This window comes from Oncorhynchus tshawytscha, linkage group LG06 (assembly GCF_018296145.1).
Source record: "Oncorhynchus tshawytscha isolate Ot180627B linkage group LG06, Otsh_v2.0, whole genome shotgun sequence".
In the NCBI taxonomy this organism is placed as follows: domain Eukaryota; kingdom Metazoa; phylum Chordata; class Actinopteri; order Salmoniformes; family Salmonidae; genus Oncorhynchus; species Oncorhynchus tshawytscha.
In genome coordinates this window covers 42,324,722-42,344,111 of record NC_056434.1, presented here as the reverse complement: position 1 = coordinate 42,344,111, position 19,390 = coordinate 42,324,722, and the positions used below count along the sequence as shown (strand labels likewise).

General features: G+C 45.7%; 1 protein-coding gene across 9 annotated transcripts in view; it reads right to left on the bottom strand.

Annotated features, from left to right (window-relative positions):
- Positions 1-19,390, bottom strand: part of LOC112252562 (protein-methionine sulfoxide oxidase mical3a-like) — a 124,594-nt gene that overhangs the window by 11,458 nt on the left and 93,746 nt on the right. For 5 of the 9 annotated variants that reach the window (XM_042323267.1, XM_042323268.1, XM_042323270.1 and 2 more), the window contains 11 exons: positions 16,150-16,243; positions 12,086-12,281; positions 11,489-11,796; positions 10,851-10,940; positions 10,003-10,158; positions 9,461-9,523; positions 7,056-7,130; positions 6,748-6,947; positions 4,596-6,645; positions 4,284-4,378; positions 149-199 (listed from right to left, as the gene is read on the bottom strand). In XM_042323267.1, the coding sequence (XP_042179201.1) occupies positions 149-199; positions 4,284-4,378; positions 4,596-6,645; positions 6,748-6,947; positions 7,056-7,130; positions 9,461-9,523; positions 10,003-10,158; positions 10,851-10,940; positions 11,489-11,796; positions 12,086-12,281; positions 16,150-16,243 (3,378 nt within the window). The remainder of the gene's footprint in view (positions 1-148; positions 200-4,283; positions 4,379-4,595; positions 6,646-6,747; positions 6,948-7,055; positions 7,131-9,460; positions 9,524-10,002; positions 10,159-10,850; positions 10,941-11,488; positions 11,797-12,085; positions 12,282-16,149; positions 16,244-19,390) is intronic. The other 4 variants (XM_042323271.1, XM_042323277.1, XM_042323273.1 and 1 more) reach the window with 2 other exon arrangements.

Sequence of the window (19,390 nt, the reverse complement as noted above, 5' to 3'; positions counted from 1 at the left end):
GCATGCATCTGAAGAGTAATGGTTAGTTATGCGGTCACGGTGGCCACTGTGGCAAAATGGACGTAGATGGTTAGGGTAGTAGTGCAATGGTTGGCGCATGCGCTGGGGTAATATGACGTGGGCCAATGGACATGTGTGTACACACTACCTTGGTGGCGTACGCTCTCTTGAACGCCAATGCGTGAGGGACATAAACAGACTTGGGGAAAACAAAACAAACAGAAAAAACAAAACAAACAAATGGAATGATTAAATGGGTACAATCAAACAGGCAATGTTAAAAGCCCCCCCCATCAACACAAAGATGAGGGTGCAGTGATGAGTGGTGAATCTACATTTCTACCATGAATTATTCATCAAACATTGAACTCAAATCATTTGTATTTAAAATAGATACCCAAGTGGTCCAGAGACAACGTGAAGAAAACATTGACGCAAAACAGCTGATTGTATTCATGAGAAGAATTTGCTCAAAAATATACTGAACTAAAATACAAAAGCAACAACTTCAAAGATTTGAATTACAGTTCATATCAGGAAATCAGTCAATTGAAATAAATGAATTAAGCCCCAATCTATGGATTTTCACATGACTGGGAATACAGATTTGGGGTGTGGGGGAGTCGGTATCTGGTGTGACCACCATTTTCCTCATACAGCGTGACACATCTCCTTCCCATAGAGTTAATCAGGCTGTTGATTAAGGCCTGTGGAATGTTGTCCCACTCCTCTTCAAAAGCTGTGTCAAGTTGCTGGATATTGGCGGGAACTGGAAAACACTGTCGTACATGCCGATCCAGAGCATCCTAAACATGCTCCATGAGTGACATGTCTGGTGAATACGCAGGCCACGGAGGAACAGACATTTGGTGATGGCAGCGGGTAAATGGGGCGATGGCGGCGGGTAAATGGCACGACAATGGACCTCAGGATCTCGTCACGGTATCTCTGTGCATTCAAATTGCCATCGATAAAATGCAATTGTGTTTGTTGTCTGTAGCTTATGCCCACCCATACCATAACCCCACCACCACCATGGGGCACTCCGTTTACAACGTTGACATCAACTAACCGCTCGCCCACACGACACCATACATATGGTCTGCGATTGTGAGGCCGGTTAGACATACTGCCAAATTCTCTAAAAAGACGTTGGAGGCGGCTTATAGTAGAGAAGAAAACATTACAATTATCTGGCAACAGCTTTGGTGGACAATCCTGCAGTCAGCATGCCAATTGCACGCTCCCTCAAAACTTGAGACATCTGTGGCATTGTGTTGTGTGACAAAACTGCACGTTTTAGAGTGGCCTTTTATTGTCCCCAGCTGTGCAATGATCATGCTGTTTAAACAGCTTCTTGATACACCAAACCTGTCAGGTGGATGGATTATCTTGGCAAAAGAGAAATGCTCATTAACAGGGATGTAAAAACATTTGGGCACAGAATTTGACAGAAATAAGTATTTTGTCGGCTAATGAAAAATGGGACCAACACTTTACATGTTGCGTTTATATTTTTGTTAAGTGTAGATTAATCTGCACTGCTACTAGCAGAGCAGTCTGAGACAAAAATAAGTGACAATTACATACAGTAGACTTCCTATATCAGTGAGAAGTAAAGGTACTATTTCACTCCACAGAACTGACATTAAACTACTCAACGTCTCTAAAAAACAACAAAACACTAAACAAACCACAGAACACCAAAACTAATTGAGACTATTCTGGATAAATGATCCCTGATGTTCCTCAATGAGCGTCATAGGGCCAGATCCCTTGTAGTGAAAAGATCCACTGTTAACGAACATGAAATTACATTTAGTTATTTTGTTGTTGTTGCTAAAAACACGTTTTATGCTGTACTATCAGACATATTCAGTGTTGGAGCCATGAGCGAAGTCATGCTTGCCATGCCCATTGAGGCTCCGATACACGTTCAGAGTCTGTTGAAATCAGAACCGCGGGCAACACATTAACGACGAGTTGTTTTGGAAAGTGTATAAAAAAGGTTCGCATGAGGAATGCTTGCCTCTGGCCCTGAGCTCCATCCATTCTAATGGATAAACCTCCACAGATACAGAGCAGCAGCAGCTGTGGAACTAAACACTTTTGAATTTGCCAGACACTGCATATTTTGACTGTTCACTGATACAAGTAAAACTAATTCAATTTAACTCCTGTCCTTGATCAGGATTTCACAAACTCGGTCCCGGTGTCCCCCCTGGCTGCCCGTTTGTGTCAACTCTACACAGTTCTGTGAGTGTCACTGGGTAGGCTGATACTCCATTACATGGGTGCAACATCCATAGGTTAGGCTGTACAGTGCATATACACCGAGTGTACAAAACATTAAGGATACCTTCCTTATATTGAGTTGCACCCCCCCCCCTTTTGCCCTCAGAACAGCCTCAAATCGTCAGAGTATGGAATCTACAAGGCGACGAAAGCGTTCCACAGGGATGCTGGCCCATGTTGACTCCAATGCTTCCCGCAGTTGTGTCAAGTTGGCTGGATGTCCTTCGGGTGGTGGACCATTCTTGATACACACAGGAAACCGTTGAGTGAAAAACCCAGCAGCGTTGCAGGTCTTGACACAAACCGGTGCACCTGGCAGATGCTACCATACCCTGTTCAAAGACACCTACATCTTTGGTCTTGCATATTCACCCTTTGAATGGCACACACACACACAATCAATCTCAATTGTCTCGAGGCTTAAAAATCCTTCTTTAACTTGTCTCCTCCCCTTCATGTACACTGATTGAAGTGGATTTAACAAGTGACATCAATAATCGATCATAGCGTTCATCTGTATTCACCTGGTCAGTCTATATCATGGAAAGAGCAGGTGTTCTTTATGTTTTGTATACTCTGTGTACACGGTCAGTATGCCCCCAATGCAATTACAAAGTCTAATACTTTCACAGTGCGATTTCAACTGATTTATATGTCAAATTAACAAACTATTGTATTTTGTTGAACTTTCAATGGCGGGCTTTTATTTTAAAGGCAAATCGCAAATTCCACTATTGTGGCTAATCCTTATTGCGGCTAGCTTCACACAGGCAGAGTTGTAACTGACAAGTAACCTGTAAGTCTATGTCGTTTTTTGTTTGAATTGTTTACGTGTTCGCTATGCGGGGGAAATGATAAGACAAGCGGAACTACGTAGCTGTAACGTAGTTGTAACGGGGACAGTATTGTAGCAACACACCTTTGGAGGGGAGGCAATCCCACGCTGTGTTAGCTAAGTTTTCATGTCATCGGGTGAAATTCGTAAAGGTTGAAGTGTGTATGTTAGGATGGTAACATTATAATAATTAAGGATGAAGTGTGAATTCATGCCAGGAATAATAAGTGTGAAGTTTGATTTCCTCCCTTCTGTAATAAGCAGCCAATGAGGTATTTGTCCTTTATTCATGTGTTTAATCTGATACTGTTATAGCTCCGGCTAAACTGTTTATGTGTGTAAGCACTTCAGAGTTATACCAAGCTAATAAGTCACTCGTAAGATAAGGTTGTAAGAGTGTGCTTAACTGTATTTTCATTTACTTTATAGTTCTCACGGAAGGTGATAATTCTGACTAAAACTACAGAATAAAGCCGCCAGTTAAAATCAAGGAACGGTTGTGCTCGTGGTTACTGAAGGGAGCTACAAGAGTTGTTGAACATTTTCATCAACATTGGTGTCATATTGGCTTTGATATGATGGTATGGAGATTTTCATTTAACATTGAACTTCAACCAATCCCTACTATTAATACCAATACTATACTAATAGTTTGTTACTTTGCTTGCAGACAGAATAAAATGGCAAAAAAAATCTTCAGACCTATCTTGATTCATTTTATAATACTGTTTTAGGTTGAGTTAGGGTGTCTGGGATTCTAACCAGAAAATAACCCAAAAATGAATAGTAATTTACATTCAACATTTGAATTGTTATGCTTGTTTGAAATTCAAAAGCATTCATCCCACTGTAGCACCAAGTATAGTACCTCCTCTTCCTCTTTTTCTATGATTCGATCAAGGTCCCGACCTCTTTCTCTTTCTTTTCCCCTCTCCCTTATTTTCTGCCCTTTTCTCTCCCCCGCTTTTTCCTCCTTTGTCGTTTCCTTCTGAATGCCTGACACTAGGTCAAAGATGTCCGTATGCCGCTTGGAATATAAAGGATTTAAAACAGCATATGAAAACACAACAAAATGACCACAGTTGGGGTGAGGTTTTCAAGTGTGAACCGGTGATGGATGAAAATAAAACTCTGAGTGACAAGCATGACTCACGTCTGTCCTAGACCTCTGAGAAGACCTTTCCAGCACATCATCACATGACAGATCCGAGTCCTCAGAGAAGCTCAGGTTTCTGCGCGACTTCAAATCTGTAATGGAAAAAACAAAGACAGCATAACTAACTTATTTCTCTCTGGACTTGATGTGACCATAACTAAAATAACTAGCCAGGAACATATAACCAAAGGCCGACATCAAGACTAAATGCCTTGCTCTAAGCAAGTGGTATATGGTAAACTACAGGCCATGGTATACCATGGTAAACTTTAGACTCCATGACATCCTGTGTTTCTCTGTCAGTCTCACCTGACGACCTGCCGAGAGGCGACAATCGCTTCTTCCCTGAGTCGTTGGTGTTGGAGCTGGATGGCGTGCTGGGACATGACTTGTCCTCCTTATTCTTCTTCTTGTCTTTCTTGTACCCCGAGAACACAGCCTTCCACAGGGACTTGTGTTTGGGCGGCGACGGCGTCTCGTCTGTGCCGTGCTTGACCGAGAGCTGGCTTTCATTCTTGGCTTTCTTCTCCTTCTTGTTCTTGCGAGGTGAGAAAAGCGAGCCGCGCTTCTTGCTCTTGCCCCCCGAGGCGGAGCCGTCGGAGGAGACGGTCGAGCTGTCCAGACTCTTGTTACCCTGACTGCTAAAGAAACGCTCTGATAGAGTCTCAGCCTTCTTTGACTCAAGAGATTTCACTGCATACGTCTTTGGAGAACCGGATGACTTCTTAGTACTTTTCCCGAAAGTCTCTGATGAGGCCACGTTCCACACCACTTTAGCCGTGGCGGCGGCGCCCTTGGCAGTGTCCGTCTCTTTCATCTTGTTGAGCTGCTTGGCCATGGCTTCCTTCAGAGCTTGGCTCTTGATGGACTTCTCTCTGGCTCTCATCCGTTCCTCTGCTATTTCCTTGGCCTCAGGGGAGAACTGCTGGGCCTTCTGGCTCTTCGAGGCCTGCTGGTTCACAGGAAAAATGGGCTTTCCGTTTTCCATGGCCAGGGCCAGGTGCAGGGGACGCTTCTCCCTCTCCCTGTTGGGCTTGCTGCTGGGCGGAGTGTAGAACCTGTCCATGGTTGTGTCCGGCGTCCGCTCGTCGTACGTGTCCTCCACATCGTCCGCAAACGGGATCTCCGCCACACACTCCACGAATGACTTCCTCACCTCCTCCCGACGTGTTTTGCTGCTCTTCTCCCGTCTCATGACCACCAACGGAGTGACCGGAGCTGTGACCGGCGAGGTGACTGGCGAGGTGACCGGTGTAGTCCTGGGGGCAGGCTTGGGCGCAGATACTGGCATAGACACAGGGCTGAGTTGGGTCCTTGGTGAAGGCACAGGGCTGTTGGTCTTGGTGGGTGCCACCTTGGTTGGCTTCTTGGCTGGCTCAGGTGTAGTGGGGCCATCGATCCCATTGTCCCAGGACACCTGGTGCTTCTGCTGCTGCTTGAGAGTAGCTGGCTCCTCGTTGGGCGGGGGCGGCGGGGGGCTGGATGGTGGGGTGAGCATGGTGGAGTCGGAAGTGTGGTAGCTGTCACTGGCCGCCTGGCTGGTCTGGTTGGTGGCCATGCTGCCGTTGAGGCCTAGGCCGGAGCTGCTGCTGAGGTCCCTCCGTTCTGAGCCAATGCTCTTGGGCTCCGCAGGGGAGATGACCTGGCCCTCCACCGTAATGTTCAGCCTGCGAATGACCGAGCGACCGGTGAAGGGAGAAGGGGAAGGCCTAAGCTCCTCTGAGAGATCCTCTGGGGTATAGGACTTGGTCGAGGGGGAGTCCGGAGTGGGCACCTTACCCACAGTAACATGACACTTCTCTGGGGCTTTGCTGCTGCTGCTACGGTCCAGTGGGGTGAGACCCAGGCTCTTCCTGATCTCGGCACTCTTCAGCCAGAACTCCTCAATGATGTCAGTCTTCTTCACCGGGGTTTCGTCTGTGAGGTCCAGAGATTTTTGAGGCTCGGGGGTAGTCCTGTCAGAGGAGGCTGGTTTGGCTAGTGGAGTGGAGGTGATGGCAGGGACAGGCTGAGTTCTGACAGGGGAGTCCGAGGTGAGGGGTGAGGAGGGCTCGTGGCAGGGCAGCGGCTGGGCACAGATGGGAGACAGCGGGTTCCCTGTCGGGGGGCAGGAGCAGGGTGGAGAGTTGACAGGGGATTTTAGGGTGACCGTCTCAGGCAGTGGGATAGGCTGGGAGCGAATAGGGGATTGAACAGGGGAGTGAATGGGGGACAGGGCATGGGTAGCGTATTGGGGGCTCTTGGCATTGGGAGTCTGAACTGTCCTCTGGGGTATTGTGACATTCTCCGATGCCAAGGGATCTGGGAAAAAGCGCATTCCGGGTGATTTGACCAGGTAGGAAGGAGACGTGTGAGACATCTGGAACACAAGCAGAGGAAGAGGAGCATTTAGCCTTTGACGAAGTCATTAAATGCCAAGAACTAATGGCTAACAAGTAGATGAGAGGGAAACATTTCTTACCTGTAAATCAGGCTGTGGAGTCGGTGGTTTGACTGGCGAGAGCACAACTTCCGCAACTAACTTCACCGGACTGACACTAGGTTGTTCAATGCTATAGGTGATCCCCTGACTCTGCGACTTCTTGTCCTCTTCAGGAAGCGCATCACTGAGCTCTGACTGGTGCAGACGAGCCTCCGCCTCCGCGTCAGAGGGAATGTCCTCTGTAATAATATAGGCAAGATCAGTGTTGTTAATAAGCCTTCTGTGACGCCTCAATAAAGTATTAGATACGAAATAGTAGAGATTTGCTGAATAAGTTGGTTTAATACCCTGGTCCATCTCGGTGCCTGGCTCAAAATCATGGCTACCCACTTCTGCTTCCGGGTCATCATCCTCACAGGGCTCTGAAGGCACAGGAGAGATACAGTTAAACAGGGGTATCAACTGAGCTTTCAGTTAGGTTCAAACAGTCTAATGGGTCGTTCCATGTCATTTCAGAAAGTCATGACACCCACGATCACAGATTGTTCTGAAAAAGTTTCTGTAGTTAGCAACAGATAAGATAAGCATTCCTACAACATGATTTCATTTAAATATAATTTGATCTGAGAAATGAAGCTATTGATTGCATCCAAATTGGCCATTTGAATTTATAGATCATATAATATTCAATAAATATAGTACACAACATCCAATTTCTACCAATAACAAATACATTACATAGTATTAAAAACAATACCACAAGCCGCAGCTCCATACTACTTGTCAGAAATATACAGGTTTGTTGGGGTGGGATTGTCACAGGTGTGGGGGGGGGGCAGTGGGTGGTTTTCAAATTATTTATGTTTTTGATTACCCATGTCTTACACATTGGTGGAAAAAAAGTTTGGTCCAAATAGGATGTTGGGTAGTATATTTATTGAATATTATTTGAATCCTATACATTTAAAATGGCCAATTTGGTTGCAATACAATTAGCTTAATTTCTTAGAGATCAAATTATATTTCAACAAAATAATGTAGCAGGAATTCAGAACAACTTGAGAGGGTGGGTGTCAAAGTCCTCTTTCTTGTTGCTTTTTGAAGGAACCCTAATCTGAACCCTCTCCATGTCTGACCTCCGAGTAAAAAGATAAGAAACAAAGTGTTATTAAACAAATACTTAAGAAAATGCCTTTGGGTAAATGTGAAGCTTGAAGAACAGGAATGAGATAAAAGCAAACGAAAGGGGATTATTGAAAACTATGCTATAACAACTACTACAGACTAGGCTAAGGAAAGGTACACTTCTGGGACAAACTTTAAAAATAGATTTGTGGTTAGATATTAACAGACACGTCATTATAACATGTAGACATAGTTGCACATAAACACTAAGACAAAAAGAGGAGCATATATCATGGCATGATTAGTGGTATGAGACATGCACTGATCCATTTCTGCAAAACATGATGCTTGCATCAAGCAATTGCACAACCAAAACGGGTTAATGGCATCACATGTCAGTGGACAAGCAAAAGTATCCCTCCTCCAAAGCGGCCTTGTGAGCTCGATACACTACAGGTGTAGGCGAGAGAGTTACTAGTTTGTATGTTTTTTTTGTGTGTCAAGAACGAAACCCCTCCAAAAAGCTTCAAATGTGAGTCACCCGACCTCAGAAACATACAACTGTTAATATCAGAGGAAAACAACTATTCCAGAGAAATGACTGCGCTCTAACTGTCAACTCCACCCTCATTCATTCCCCACCTAGTGACACCATTGTGCAGGCAGAGGCAACCTACCATAGACTTGCAACAGCTCTGGTGAGTGTGACGTGTAGCCTACAAGAGAAACTCATTCTAATGTGTTATCAGCACAGCTTAAAGAGAACTTTACCCTGGCTGGCCTGGCACACTGTGAATGATCTGACTCTCAACCCCAAACACATCCTGACCTCCGACAGACAGGCTTTAACACGACCTATACCCAACCCCAGGCAGAATAACACTTTTTTAAAAACTTTTACCTCTTTTTCTCCCCAATTGGTAGTTACAGTAGCTGCAAGTCCCGTACGGACTTGGGAGAGGCGAAGGTCGAGAGCCATGCGTCCTCCGAAACACAACCCAACCAAGCCGCACTGCTTCTTGACACAATGCCCGCTTAACCCGGAAGCCAGCCGCACCAATGTGTCGGAGGAAACACCGTACACCTGGCGACCGTGTCAGCGTGCATTGCGCCCGGCCCGCCACAGGAGTTGCTAGTGCGCGATGGGACAAGAACATCCCTGCCAGCCAGACCCTCCCCTAACCCGGACAATGCTGAGCCAATTGTGTGCCAACCCATGGGTCTCCCGCAGCGACGCCTCTTGCACTGAGATGCAGTGCCTTAGACCACAGCGCCACTCGGGAGTTCATTCTCTTACATTCTTGATGGTGCTTGCCGCTATAGATGTGTCAAGTCTAGAACACCTTATGCAACTCGTCTCCACTTCTACTCCTATTTGCTGTAGTTACTGTATCGTCCGATGCACAGGGAAGCAGGGTTGGGTGGTGAGTGAAGTGGTAAAGGTAGTGCAAGTGTTGGCTTCACCCCAAGAGAGATGTGTGGCATCATTCCGGCATGCATGCTTGTGAGTGTGGGTCTGTGTGAGTGTGTGCTGCCATGCAAGGCCGGTATACAGTAGCATAGAGTTACGAGCTAAAGTATATAGGGATCATCATATAGAATGATCACATATATCGCTCTGCACTACCTCCGGACACCGACTCCAACCAGACTCGCACAGCCTCATGACGAGTGGATGTGTGGGCGGGGGCTACATTCAAAACAAACATTGGGATAGGAAATGAATGTAAAACAACAGACACTTGGGAAAGAAACAACAGAACAAAACAAAGCCAAACTAGACAGTATAAAAAGAATGAGAAAAATAAATGAAGGAAGCCGGGGTGTGATTGTTGACCTTTGACCTGACCCAGTGACACCGGTGTCTTTGTCCACCAAGTCACAACCCCAGACCCCCGCAATAACAATTAGACACAACATAAAAGGCTGGACAAAAATTAGACACAGAAAATAAAGCAGGTCAATCAAAACAAATCACAGACGATTATAGACAATATGTTTGTTAATGTTGGGGTTAACAGGGTGGCTCCTCCTGGCTCAGACACACAGAAGTAGCCGGTCTGATGAGAAACACTGGTCTCTTCCCTCAACCTGGAGACCCACAGCCAAGAAGCCACGGGGCCAGGTCTGGTAGTGTACCCAGGGATCAGCTCCTCTGGGCTGGGTTACCTGTGAAGGGGGACTGGGTGAGTGTGGTGGATGGCTGGGAGGCTGAGGCAGGAGGCTCCTCCTTGTCCCCCTCTGACAGTGTGGAGACTCTTCTGAGATTCTTAATGCCCGTCGGATCCACAGGCTGCAGCACCTGCTGGATCTGCAGGTTTCTGGCTGTATGGAGGTGTAGGGGTTGGGTCATATACATGTGATGGTGGTGTGTGTGGATTTGAGTTGCAGAAGGGTGAGAGAGAGTAGAGGAGAGACAGTCGTTGAGGAAGAAGGGTGGGAATACAAAGGGAAAGGAGAACAGACAGAACGGGAGAAGGAGAGAGAAGGCAGAGGGGTGATTAAAGACCAGTAGGAGACAGTAGAGTTGTATATGATATACCACAACCAGGAAGGTGGACGCTGCATGCACTAGCATCCTGGAACAAGAGTAGCAACTTAAGAGTAAAAGTATTACATTAGGAACAAGACTTTAACAATGTTTATCATCACACCACTCTCTATCATGCTAAAACTGTAACGACTAAAACTGACTCTGTACATTTTCTTAGTATTAGTCGATTAGTACAAAGTTGAAAGATAAAAATAAAAAAAAGTTCATTTGAAAAACGTTAAAAGTTAGGGTAAAACGGGAAGTCATATTTCAGCTTGAAAATGTAAAACAGAATGAAAAATAAATCACTCTTACTCTCTTCGAAATAGCAAACATAAGCAAATCAGACAACATAATAATGCAAACAAATCACTCCTGGAGAAAGCCTGGTAAAAAGAAACAAATTGATGAGAATGTTTCTTCACTCGTAGTTATTATGTTCAGTGTACAAACTGCAAAACTCATCCGCAGGCAGTGGTGCTACCTTTAAATCTACAGGTATCCTCTTCGTCTTGGAGATTCTCCAGCCATATGCCTGACTGGAGCTCCTGCTCCCACGGGCAGTACTCCCCCTCTACCAGTTGGGGGAGACATCGCCCACATAATAACACACACACACACACACACACACGCGGGAAAGACACAAACGCATTCAGACACAGACGTCACACACACAGGAAGGGAGACACATGGTGGGAAAGAGGAGGAGAAGAAGAGGGAGGAAGAGAGATGGAGAAGATGAGGAAAACAATGACTTTACAATGACAGGTGAAAAAGGTACACTTTTCTACAAGAAGCAGATTCAGTCTGTTTTGAGATAAATTGTCACAGAGCTGGGATGAAGACTGAATGCTCACATACATATGGGGAGGAGGGATGAGGAAGACCTCATAAGGGAAAACATTGACATCCCTCTGGCTCTGACACCAGTTTACTGGAGGCTACCTCTCAGAACCCACTGACTGAACACCTAGAAACAGCAGCTACATTCAGAAATGTCATATTACTACCTTGACATTGAATCAGAACAGACAGAATATCAGGGATCGGCACACCAACAGGACATCTGAAAACATCAGACAAACTGCATAGATGTTTGTGAAACTTCAAAAAAATTTTTACCATCAGTCGATTCCGCATCATCGTCCTCCTCTTCTTCGTCATCTTCCTCCTCCTCCACTTCTAGATCCCTAGCGATGTGACCATGTGTCTCGTCCTCTCCCTCACCGTCCTCTCCCTCACCGTCCTCTCCCTCACCGTCCTCTCCCTCAGCCCCTGGGTCGCTGTCAGTCTTCAGCTTGGCATGGAGCTCCACTGCCTCCTTCCAGGGTACTCCTCCCAGGTCTGAGGGGCTGGGGGGCTCCTGCTGCTCCTCCTCATGTTGCTCCTCTTCATCCTGGTCCTCCTCCTCCATGTCAGACTCTGAGCTGCTGTATGAAAGCAAGGGAGGGAGGTGCAAGTTAGAGCAGGCAGGGTTGGAGTCATCATGGAAGGGGCTATATACCAACAACACTTACTGGCACTGTATGTATCCAGTACTAGAAAACCACTGACCATAACGATCATCACATACGAACATGCAATATTAAAATGATCATTTAAGTATCTGCCATGCTTTGTATACATGACTATATATAGACCTATGTTAAATTGCTGAGATTCAACAGTTGTTGCCACAGTTCACCCCATGCAGAGTTGACTGTTCCTCTGTGGTCTCACCTGGAGCCCAGGTCTGCGTGCGCGTCCTTGTCCAACACACTGCTTAGGTTGTGTTCGGCCAGCGTCTCCTCTGGCACCTCCTCTAGGTCCTCCTCCCGCTGCAGAGACAGACGGTAGTTCTCCAGCTCGATGCGCTCCGGCGTGCCCCGCAGACGCTTAGCCAGGCTGGGCTCCTGCAGCCCGTTCACCTCCGGGACTGGGGTGGACCGCGGAGGGGGAGAGAATACAGACAGGCAACTGAGAAATCATAGGTAGCATGGTCGAGGAGAGGAGCAGGAGGGATACCGCAGCACAAGAGCCATGCGAGGCTTGTAGACACTAGGCAGGCTCAGCTTTCATTCAAACTGGGGCTATGCTCCTCTGCAACTTCTCTCAAGGTTTGCACTATACCATCGGACCAGTATACTGTGTCTACTGTATAACAACGTGCTACCAGAAACCAGATCTCTTCCATAATCACGTTTCCATCCATGTTTCTTCCATGACTATAGTTGGGCACGGATTTATTGTGGCTCATTTTCTATCAACTGATTTGTGTCACGTTTGAGACACTTTTGTTTGGTTTATATACACATTTCTTTTGGAATCTAGGAAAAACAGACAAAAACACAGCCATTCTAATCATTTATTGCAGAAATGTTTGTTTCCTACAGTGTCTCACAAATCCAATATATATATAGTGTATATTATTTATACTTTATAGAATTATATAACATTCTATATGCAACAGGGTAAAGGTTGGTACTACTTTGCCTGTTTCCCATCCCAGGAAGCAACTCTTAAAGCTGACAGACACTGAAAGTCTAAATTTGAGGTGAGATTATACAATAGCACAGATGTGGTAAAGATGTCAATGGAACACAGGACACTGACGCCGTCATTGAGGCACATTCAACAAACCTGATATAACAAAGTGGATATTCGTCAAATCCGTAAGGATTTATACACAGAGTGTACAAAACATTAAGGACACATGCTTTTTCCATGACAGACCAGGTCAAAGCTATGATCCCTTATTGAGGTCTCTTGTTAAATCCACTTCAAAAATCAGTATAGATGAAGGGGAGTTTAAAGAAGGATTTTAATGCCTTGAGACAATTGGAGACATGGATTGTGTCTGTGGGCCATTCAGAGGGGGAATGGGCAAGACAAAATATTTAAGTGCCTTTGAACGGGATATGGGAGTAGCTGCCAGGCGCACAGGTTTGTGTCAAGAACTGCAACGCTGCTGTTTTTTTCCACACTCAACAGTTTCCCGTATGTACCAAGTGTGACGACCCTCCCACTCTGTCTGCCAAATTCTTTCCCTTTGCTCTTGTTTTCCTTAATAGGATGTCGGTGGGCGGACAAATGGGACACACCTGGGCTTGGGTGTGTCCCAGGATAAATGTACCTCTTCCCCCATTCATTGAGGAGACTCTCTCCATGCAGACACTGATAGATTTTGGTCGTGGCATTTTTGTGGCTGTTTTTCTTTGTTTGCGTTGGCACCTTTTAACACCCCTCATTATCACATTTATGCACGCAACCACTCACACTACTGACTACTGACTACACATACCATTGTTAATTGTATTTAGGTTACTTAAGTTAATAAATATATTTTGTTATTCCTTATCTCCACGTTGTCTCCCTTTTTTCCCGAACTTTGAGCCGGTTCGTGACACAAGAATGGTCCATCACCCAAAGGACATCCAGCCAACTTGACACCACTGTGGGAAGCATTGGAGTCAACATGGGCCAGCATCCCTGTGGAACGCTATTGACACCAGAGTACATGCTCCTGATGAATTGAGGCTCTTCTGAGTGCAAAAGGGGAGGGTGCAACTCAATATTAGGAAGGTGTCCTTAATGTTTTCTACACTCAGTGTATATTGTAAAAGGCCCACAATGTGGTTACTGAAGTCAGATTGTGATATATTTGGCTATTTTCACTGCATAACATTTAGAAGTGACCGCTAAATGCTAACATTAACTCCCGTTCATATGAGCTAGTAGGATAGCTAGCATACCTAAATTAGTCGCGGTAGTCAAAGTAGTTTAACTGTAATGCAGTTGATAAGTGATATTGACATCCATACAATCATTAAACTCAGATTTTTACCTCAAAATATTGTGAAATACACATACAGTATAATCAACAGCCTAAATGACGGCTAATTCTGCTGGTGAGCAATGAGGGGATTGGGGATCTCTAGCCCACGCATTTCCAAAGCGTAAAAATGGTTTGGGTCATGTTCCATTGACCTTTTTACCACATCTACAGGGCACAGCAACCCTTAGAAATGTGTTCTTTAAAATTCTAAATGTAGCTTATAAGTTAAGGGAGTGAGAAACTTACCAACAGACAATGTGTTGTAAGCAATGACCTTACGCAACACTCACCAAAGCATGGTGTGGTAGTGAGTGTGATATTTGATTTGTTTTCATGAGCTGGTGCTAGTGGTGACAGTTCATGTCAGATGAGTGAAACTGAAGAATGCAGAACTCAGGTATCACAGGGGAGCATTTAGAGGGCAATTACACTGTCTGCATCATGAGACGATAGATTCTCGAGCCAATTCGTCTTATTCCACTAACCTCTAAAGACTATAACAGAAATGATAGGGATTCCCAAAGGTCAGCATGTGTTACGAGATGATCAAGGTCATTGCCATTATCAGGTAATATATGTCATGTCTGCGGCCTGCCTATATCTTATATAATATATCTTAGTTCCAAGTATAAATGTGCTAGTAGTTGGGGGGTGAAAGCCTTATATTTACCTAAATTATAATACTGGCATAGTAGGCCTACAGATGACCTATTAAAGTAATCTAAGATACAAACTTCCCACCTCGGATCATTCGCCTGACATTAGATATATCAAGCTACACGTTTCAGCTATTACATCTATGACCCCACAGTACATGCAAGAGAAATGTAACATTTTAGGAAAGGCAGTAGAGGTGTTCGTATGCAAAGAGAGAAGGTGGGAATGCAGGAGGACAGACAAGACAGCCACTGACAGTATGGTCAGAGAGGAGAGGGTGGATCTCACAAGGGGCCAATCACAAGCACTGTTTCAAGCACTAGCTTTTGGCTTCGGGCTGCTCTGATAGGAGGGTGAAAAGGTAAAGCTTACAGAGAACCAATCACAAGCACTGATACAGGCACGCTCTAGTCAGCGGGTCAAAAAGGAGAAGGTAAAGCTAAGAAAGTCACAGGCCACTACAGGTTACAATCACAAGTTTGGCTATCGATTAAAGCACAGGCAGGCAAAAGAGCACATCACTTCTTGAGTAATATAACATGTTAAATAAATGTAGATAAATACGACTATGTATTTAATGTACATAACTACAGGTTACAATTCAACAGGTTACTGTTAAATTACTAATAACCTGTTAAATTACTATAAGTCAGTGAGAAAAGGTAACTGGAGTATAATGGTCTTAAAAACCACAGAGGAAAACAGCGAAGGCTCATCATTTTGCCTGACTGTTATTTTAATTTCCAGGCCGAGAAATGAAGAAGAAGAAGATGCACCATTTGTTTCAAATCTAGCTGACAGCCGGGCTACTTTACGAGCCAAAATCAATCCCAAATTGGATGCGAATGAGAGGGAATGCTGCATCTTCAAGAAATAAATAACACCACACACACAGAATCACAAGATTTACATCAACAGGACAGCAAGTCAACAAGCTATATGAAAGACGGATAGAGGATGCTAGCTTAGATCTATACAGTTTCACTCAGAGTAATTAGTTGGTGAAGTGAAGTCAGAGGTCATAGGGAGACGGGATATGTTATACAAAGCATTGTGGGTACTGTAGTACACCATGCTACAGGTCATGCTAGGAGATTGAGCAGGGCGTTGAGGGTGAAACAGCAGAGGAGGTAGACACAGTAGGTACAAAGGAATGGCGAGTCGAAGGGGTTTAGTGCCACCTGGTGGCAGGTCCAGGACAGGGTCCGGCGGAGGGTGCGCAGGGGCCACTCCCCACTCCCCCGGGCCAGCGGGGCCAAGCAGGGCAGTGGCACCACAGCTAGAGGTGAGGAAAGCGGGATAGTGGGGGTACCTGAGGACCGGCGCTCGGTGGGGGAAGGGGATGCCATCGCCCCCCTCCCAGGGGAGTCCACAGTGACCGCCGCGGGCAAGGAAGCCTGGTTGTCCTGGAGACGAGACAGAAGTGCAGGGGAGGAGGGGGTCAATACACATCCTACACTTCCTGATTATCCTACGATCCAGTGTGATAGTGAGAGGTTGAGAGGAATCCATTTACAGAGCTGGAGAGAGACATGGTAGAGCTCAGAGAGCTAGTCCACACAATACAAACAGAACAAACCCACAAAACAGACCCCCCCCAACAAGACCTGGAGGGCAGAAGGTGGAGATGGACGGCCGTCTGAGAGAGCTGGTCGCTCTACGGACTGGGGAGGGAGAATTTAAGAGTCACACATGGCACTGAAGGAGGAGGTGAGAAACCTGAGGTGTGACAGAGAGCAGGGACTCTCTCCCAGAGAAGCCAGCGGAACAGCCCACCCCAGACCCCAACACAACAATGGGACAGGACCCACCAACCCCTCCTAACAGCCCCCTGTCAACTCCCCTGATTGCTCTCTTGACAACCCCCACACATCCACTGAGGACACACAAAAGCCAGAGATTGTGCTCCTCATTGACTCAAATGGCAAATGCATTCAATACACAAAGTGGCTAAGCTCTGGTGCCCAAACACTAGGCATGCCCTGGAGCTGTTGTCAGAGGACAGACTAGGGTCCCCCAGCCACATCATAATTCACACGGGCACAAATGATCTGAGGGCCCAGCAGGAAAGGGTAGCCACAGCACCCTGCTACCACGAAAAGACGTTTACCCTGCCATTACCATACAGCGGGTGAATGCAAGAATTTCGCGAGACTGTTCCTCAAAACCTAATGTCTACCTGGCCCACCACTCCAGCCTGGACTTGAACAGCCTTTACAACCAGGTCCACCTCTACAAGGCAGCCATCCCAACTTTTGCCAGGACCATGACGGACGTCACCCTAAACTGTAGCCCCAGCACTTCACAAAGGAGCAACAGAGCAACGGACACCCCGCCGAGACACCCTCCCAGACCTGCAAGACCCCCTCCTGAAGGACCTGCACTGAGAGAACCCACGCCAAGAGGACCTACACCCAGGCCACAGCATCACCAACCACACCCCAACCAGCTAAGACCACCCCAAACAAACCCTGGCCACACTCTATATAGGCCCCCCCATATCATACCTATGCCCCTTCTGTCCACCCCATAACCCCCACCCCTGCGGCAAAGACCTCAACATGATAGCAGGACATATGCCCAGGCTGTGAGCAGAGCAACAGGTCCAACCCCCACTATTACACCCGCCCAACCCCCATCCTGCTACCTAAGAGATATGTATCAGATGCTCAACATGCTCTGCTCACACCTACTGTGATGGTCCGGGCCTAAACCACACAAAAACAGCACTAGACACTACGGAACACAAAGCTTTTACTCTCTCATCCTGGAATATACAAGGTCTGAGGTCATCTGCCATTGGCCTAAAGAGCAGGAACCCAGACTTCATCAAAGAAATTGGAAATACAGACATTGTCATCCTACAAGAAACATGGTGTAAAGGAGATGGACCCACTGGTTGCCATCTAGGTTACTGAGAGCTGGTAGTCCCATCCACCAAACTACCAAGTGTGAAACAGGGAAGAGACTCCGGGGGTATGCTAATTTGGTATAGAGCAGACCTAACCCCACTCTATTCAATTAGTCAAAACAGGAACATTTTACATCTGGCTAGACATAAGGAAATTCTCTCAACAGAGAAAAATATCCTCATGTGTCCTACCTATATCCCCCCCAATAGAACCCCCATTAACGATGGCAGCTTCTCCATCTTAGAGGGGGAGATCAACAATTTCCAGACCCAGGGTCCTGTACTAGTTTGTGGCGACCTAAATGCCAGAACTGGACAAGAACCTTACACCATCAGCAAACAGGGGGACAAGCACCTACCTGGAGGGGACAGCATTCTCTCCCCCATATGCCCCCCTAGGCACAACCATGACAACATAACCAACAAAAACGTGTCACAACTCCTGCAGCTCTGTCGCACACTGGGTATGTACATATGGACCACAAAGCTTCTACCATCTCATCCTGGAATATACAAGGTCTGAGGTCATCTGCCTTTAGCCTAAAGAGCAGGAATGGTAGGCTTCGAGGGGACTCCTACAGTAGGTACACATATAGCTCATCTCTTGGCAGCAGTACTGTAGACTACTTTATCACTGACCTCAACCCAGAGTCTCTCAGAGCGTTCACAGTCAGCCCACTGACACCCCTATCAGATCACAGCAAATACACTCTACTTGAACAGGGCAATACTCAAATCATGAGCCAAAGGAGGTGAATAATATATATTTTTTAAATGCTATAGATTGAAAGAGAGTAGTGTGGAAATCTACCAAAAAACAATCAGGCAACAACAAATTCAATCCCTTCTAGACAATTTCCTGGACAAAATGTTTCACTGTAATAGTGAAGGTGTAAACTTGGCAGTAGAAAACCTAAACAGTATATTTGACCTCTCAGCTTCCCTATCAAATCTAAACATTTCAAACAGAAAACCTAAGAAAATGAACAACAACGACAAATGGTTTGATGAAGAACGCAAAAACCTAAGAAAGAAATGTAGAAACCTGTCCAACCAAAAACATAGAGACCCAGAACACCATGGAGTCTACACCTTCTTTATGGTGAATCACTAAAACATCACAGAAATTCACTACAGAAAAAGAAGGAACAGCACGTCAGAAATCAGCTCAATGTCATTGAAGAATCCATAGACGAACCACTTCTGGGAAAATTGGAAAAAACTAAACAAAGAACAACAGGAAGAATTATCTATCCAAAACGGAGACGTATGGGTAAACCACTTCTCCAATCTTTTGGCTCTATAACAAAGAACAAACCGCAAAAACATGAACAAATACAAATCTTAGAAACAACTATTAAAGACTACCAGAACCCACTGGATTCTCCCATTACCTTGAATGAACTACAGGATAAAATAAAAACCCTCCAACCCAAAAAGGCCTGTGGTGTTGATGGTATCCTCAATGAAATGATAAAATATACAGACAACAAATTCCAATTGGCTATAATAAAACTCTAACATCATCCTACAGCAGCACCTAGATCTTCTGCACAGATTCTGCCAGACCTGGGCCCTGACAGTAAATCTCAGTAAGACCAAAATAATGGTGTTCCAAAAAAGGTCCAGTCGCCAGGACCAC